Genomic DNA, 6,000 nt, shown 5'->3' on the forward strand with positions numbered 1-6,000 from the left:
TGTGTGTGTGTGTGTGTGTGTGTGTGTGTGTGTGTGTGTGTGTGTGTGTGTGTGTGTGTGTGTGCGTGCGCGTGCGTGCGTGCGCATCTCTGGAACACCATGTAAACACTATATCCCTAGTTAACCTCCCTCTCCCCACAGTTCTCTCTGTGTGTGTCCTGGATGCACACTGTGCAGATCGTGCTATCCTGTGCGGTACACCTGAGGCCACACACACACACACACACACACACACACACACACACATACACACACACACACACACACACACATACACACACACACACACACACACACACACATACACACACACACACATACACACACACACACAAACACACACACACATACACACACACACACATACATATGGGGATTAGCTGCTTTGGACTTTATCCAGACACCATGAGGGAGGGGATGTAATAACTGACCCATACTGGGCCCAGGAGATAATGCCAAACCCAATGTATGTGTGTGTGTGTGTGTGTGTGTGTGTGTGTGTGTGTGTGTGTGTTTGCATGCGTGTTTGTGTGTGTTTGACAACGCAAGATACAGTAGGCCTGTTATAAAACAATAATGTGTCTGTGTTTTAAGCAAGGAATTAGAAAGCCAGACCTATAAGGTATGTTTGTCCGTTTCAACACCAGAGAGGGAAAATAGCTGTGTGTTTGTGTAGGAGAGACGGTATTCCATCTGCTGTTGCGTGAGAGAGACCTGGGGGGTGTTTTACAGTGTTTTATGTAAGAGGGGGTAAAGGACTATAAACCATGTTTGTGTGTGAGAGGGAGATGAGAGAAAGAGCAAATGAATGGTGTGTGTGTGTGTGTGTGTGTGTGTGTGTGTGTGTGTGTGTGTGTGTGTGTGTGTGTGTGTGTGTGTGTGTGTGTGTGTGTGTGTGTCTGCGGTGTGTGTGACCATTTGCTCCGCCAGTTTAACAGTTGTTTTAAACTTTACGTAGTGTGGTGTGAAAGGGAGCAGACAGCTCTTCCTTTGCCAGTAAAAACTGAAAATAGAGCGTCTCAGCCCGCAAGGCTTGTGTGGAGCAGCTATTATGAGCAGCCATGTTTCTGCTGCATTTACCCTGCTCATTGTATTTCTTTATCACATTACAGACAGCTTTCATTTTAGAATAATATGTCAAATTGACAACTAAACCAGTATATCCCCTGCTGGGCAAATCCATTGTACTTTTCATTCAAGCTCTCTCTCTCTCTCTCTCTCTCTCTCTCTCTCTCTCTCTCTATTCCTGTCTCTCCAATTCTGTACTGTCTACCTCCTCCTCCTCCCTCCCTCTCTCCCTCTGTCTGACTCATGAGCGACATTTAAGTTGGCCGACCTCCTTGCATACTTTTACGGAGCTGCTGGAGGAGGCGTGCACACTCACACGGAATGCGAGATTTCAGACTGACTCATTGATGAGAGTTTGATCCTTGTCCAATTATATGAATGAATCATAATATGAGTATGTAATCTGCTGTGTGTGTGTGTGTGTGTGTGTGCGCGTGTGCGTGTGTGTGCGCGCATGTGTGTGACAGGCTTTAAGGTCAGGGCCGTTGAGTGTCCAGTCCGGCAGCTCCATACAGAACCCCCTTTGTTCCGGGCTTGCCTGTTCAGAGGCCCGTCTTCCCCATAGCTGGGCCATCGGACATCCCTACGGACGGGATGGGAGGAACACTCGTAGTTCATCAGCTCTGTTAATGAGGCCCTGATGCTGTGTGTCCCTGTGTCTCGCTGAACCGGGCTCTCTACTGCCCCCCGTAGGCCTGCTGTCCTGAGTACACAGCCATGTGACTTTACCGATTTAAGCAATGCCATTAGCCATCCCGCTGCCCTGCCCCACACTGCCTCACCCGTTTACTCACACTGCTGCTGTTAGAGAATGAAACGGCCTTTGTCAGGCTAAGGCAGCCTGTCACTCCCCGTGCTGGCCTGTGGGGCACCTTTTGTTTTTTTCCGACCGAGTGGCTGCTTTTATACGGCCTAGCCTAAGTCTGGCTGGGCTGGTTAGTCTGACGGCGGTGTGCGGCATTGTTGATCCACTCCTCCTCTCTCTCCCTCCCCCATTCTCCATCTCTCCCTCCTCCCTCTCTCCGCGTCTCTTTCCTTCCCTCCCCTCGGGGCTAACCTCACAAAGGGAGAGGGAGGAGAACGGAACAGATACACAGCCATAGGCTGAGAGAGAGAGAGAGAGAGGGAGAGGGAGAGGGAGAGGGAGAGAGAGCAGGGACAAAGGGAGGGAGGGAGGGAGGGAGGGAGGGAGGGAGGGAGAGAGAGAGACAGATAGAAGGAAGGGAGGAGAGTTCCAGAGCATCAAGCCAAGGCTGTTCTGCCGTGTGTTCCTATGTGTGTGTGTGTGTATGGCAGCAACTCAGTGGTTTGTGGCTCATCACACGCTACAGCTCCGCTACTGATTACACAGGCCTTTGTTTCCTCACTTGCTCCATTCTGCTCTTATTATCAGCCTGAGAGACTAGACAGACACATACGCGCACACACACACACACACACACACACACACACACACAGTCAATCAGATTCTAGTCTGTCCGACTGCTGTGGAGAGTAGTCCTCTCCTCTGATAGGTCCCCTGGGCTGCAGGCGAACATCACAGCCCCTCCCCTCTCCGGGGCCCTGGCCTGTTTACTCAGCCCGAGCGACATCATGACTGTCACCGGGAGCCATTCGACTTCTTGAGTCTCTGTCCCCCGTGGGTAGCTAGCTAGTTAGCCGTGCTAAGAGCACAGGGCTTCCTGATTAATTAATACACCGGTGGTGGTGCGCCGCCCCCGGGGGTCAGGTGACCACCTGTCATGCTAGGGAAGAAAACGACGATTCTTCAGACAATTCAGCTCTTATGACGTCTGATTATACAGCCATTTTGAGTCTATTGTGGCATTGTGCAGGCCGGTATCCAGCCAGTGAAGAATCTGACTGGACTGTTTGTGGCACAGTGTTATAGTGTGGCATCTCTTATCTTACCCCTATCTGTATAGAAATGGTACAGTACTTATAGTGTCATTTGTAATTTGTAAATTGTTTATCAAAGTTGATCTGTATTGAGCATAATCTTGGAGCCGGCAGCAACATTTCCCTGTAACTAACATTACACGTGACAAAAAAAAGAAATCTTGAATCCTGAGTCATGGTGTAGTCCAGTGGACTGTTTGGGGTCCAGTGGTGTGTGTGGGTAGACCAGTATCCAGCCAGGGAAGAGTGGACTGGGTGTTCTGGCTTCCTGCATATGGAAAAGGGAAGTGCAGTCAGGAAGGACAGAGGGGGGGTGGGGGGGCGGTTCCCAGTGGCCGGGGGAGGTCAAGCAGTGGACAATAACACAAAGACGGGGATTTCCAATGAGAAATCATCATCCCTTTATCCGAATATGACCTACACCGTTATTATATAGCAAGACAAAGCGTTGTAGCAGCATTGCCTTGTGTCTGTATAATATGGGTAATAAAACCTGCCCAGCGGATCGCGAGTCATCAGGAGTAGATGATCACTCGCCTGTCTCTGTTGGGGCTGGTCAAGCTGCTCTAGGATCAGGAATAGTTTCCTGTCTTGTGAGGCATGACAGAGTGTCTCTCCGTCTGTCTCTCCCTCTTTCTCTAACTCTCTCTCAAACACACAGACGCATCTCTCTCTCTCTCTCTCTCCCTCTCTCTCTCTCTCTCTCCCCTCTCTCTCTCTCTCTTTCCGTCTCCCTGGGCACTGGAGCACACAGAAGAAAAACCACAAGTGCAAATCGAATCAAACCTCTATTCCCCTGACCTTCACGCACTTCAGAACACCAGACCGAAGTTACATTGAATTTGTTTCTGTCTGGGTCTGGGCACTCAATGCTCTTTAAGCCCAGCTTTGAGTGTCATTAGTTGTCAAGTGTTGACTGGCTCCTTTGAAGCTGTTCCATCTTTCTCATTTACGGTTATACAAGCAATTCAGCCATGAGGTGGGCCTCCGTGCACTGTGTGATAAAACTGCTTATTCCCAAACCTCTGCATGGGTCTAACTGACTTCATGAGAAGAATAAGGGAGCTGGCAGACTCGGGTCAGACAGCCTACAGAATACTCCCATTTTTTTTTTTTTAAATCTCTGTAAATGAGTGGGTGCATTGACCCCGATACCTCTCTCTCTCTCTCTCTCTTCCCTCTCTCTCCTCTCCAGGCGCTGGCAGCCAATGCGGGAGCAGGGTTCGCCGTGGCCGAGCCCCAGGTGGCCATGTTCTGTGGGAAGCTCAACATGCACGTCAACATCCAGACCGGACGCTGGGAGCCCGACCCCTCTGGAACCAAGAGCTGCTTGGAAACCAAGGAGGGCGTTCTGCAGTACTGCCAGGAGGTGAGACAGAGGGACACCATCCATCCCATTGGGGGGTTGGGGGGGGGTGCTGTTAGCGGGGTACTTCTGGCCCGACTTAAGGACCCATGATTAGAGTGGGGATTCCTCTGTTATTACAGTTGGCTGACCCCGTGACTGTCGTTCCCATTCGCTGTCCGAGTCTAGCGCTGATTGCGGCCCCGCCCCCTCCGTGCAGGCAGAGACGCCTTCTCTCTCGTCGCCCCGCGCGTCTGCTGGTGTCTGCAAACGTTTGACGCGCTGCGAATATTGCTGCCATCCATCAACGGGGGGGGGGGCTTACCTTGCAGTTTTGAAAGAGCCCAGATATCTTGAGAGGCTCGCCTGTGACTTGGATTGTAGTTTATTGATGGCTTTTTAGATGACATTTGAGGGGATTGTAAATTGCATGCTATTTCACGGTCGGCCGGATGTTATCGGGGAAGCGCAGAGCATGGATAAGTGGAGGCTGCTGAAGCTCCGTTTATCTTGTCCTCTTATTCTCTCTCACACTCTTCCCCTCTCCCTGTCTCACACTCTTCCCCTCTCCCTGTCTCACACTCTTCCCCTCTCCCTGTCTCACACTCTTCCCCTCTCCCTGTCTCACACTCTTCCCCTCTCCCTGTCTCACACTCTTCCCCTCTCCCTGTCTCTCACTCTTCCCCTCTCCCTGTCTCACACTCTTCCCCTCTCCCTGTCTCACACTCTTCCCCTCTCCCTGTCTCACACTCTTCCCCTCTCCTTTTGTCTCACACTTGTTTCCTGACTTGCGCTCTCTGGCTCCTCCCACAGATGTACCCCGAGCTGCAGATCACCAACGTGTTGGAGGCCAACCAGCCAATCAGGATTGAGAATTGGTGCAAGAAGGAGAAGAAGCTGTGCAAAGGCCACGCCCACCTCGTGGTGCCTTACAAATGCTTAGGTAAGTCCCGCCCCCCCCCCTTTGCTCTGATACTGTAGCTGTCAGGCTTGCTCTGACCTGGTTGTCAAAAGGTTAGGAAAAGGACAAATTACAAATTGCACATCATATCAGGGCCGTCCCATTGTCCTGCCTGCATGTAAATAGATGTCTTCTCAGCACAGAGATAGAGTGGATTATGATCCATCTTAGCTTTAAGCAGAGGTGACACAGAGCAATATTGGAACCAGATTAAATTGACTAATCCCGGCCTTGAGCTACAGATTTAGCAGATCCAGCCCGGATGACAGCTAATGTCACTCACAACGAATGGCCATGGGGAAAAGCCATTGTGGGGAGCGGCTTGTTGAGCAATAAAGCACCATCTTATTTCCCCGCTCAGACAGTGGCAATAAACTCCGGCAGACGCACAGGGTCAGCGTGGGGGAGGCTGGTGAATGGGGGCGGTCCGCCTGCTTTAGTACTGTCATCCGCTCCTCGCCCCCGCCTAGCCTCCACTGTAATCAGCCCCAATGTAGTGGGTGTTACGCGCCCCCACCCCCCCCACCCCCCGGGACAGGGTCCCTCTCTGCCCTCACTTACGCATAGACCACTGCCCGTGGAGCTGTGTAGGGAAGGAGGGACCTAGATAAGCATGTGTTATGGGACTTCCTGGTACCGCTCTCCCTTCCCCTCTCTCTCTCTATCCCTCCTTCCCTCTTCCCTCCCTATCCCCTGGTCACCTTGTGTTGATTGAGTTGTGCCGCTT

The 6,000-nt window shown here is 51.5% G+C and overlaps 1 protein-coding gene across 1 annotated transcript in view; it reads left to right on the top strand.

Moving 5' to 3' along the window:
* Positions 1-6,000, top strand: part of aplp2 (amyloid beta (A4) precursor-like protein 2) — a 46,442-nt gene that overhangs the window by 21,374 nt on the left and 19,068 nt on the right. Inside the window, exons 2-3 of the mRNA XM_084440038.1 lie at positions 4,163-4,336; positions 5,126-5,255. Of these exons, the coding sequence (XP_084296164.1) occupies positions 4,163-4,336; positions 5,126-5,255 (304 nt within the window). The remainder of the gene's footprint in view (positions 1-4,162; positions 4,337-5,125; positions 5,256-6,000) is intronic.

This window comes from Borostomias antarcticus, assembly GCF_949987555.1.
Source record: "Borostomias antarcticus genome assembly, chromosome: 1".
Taxonomy (NCBI): Eukaryota; Metazoa; Chordata; class Actinopteri; order Stomiiformes; family Stomiidae; genus Borostomias; species Borostomias antarcticus.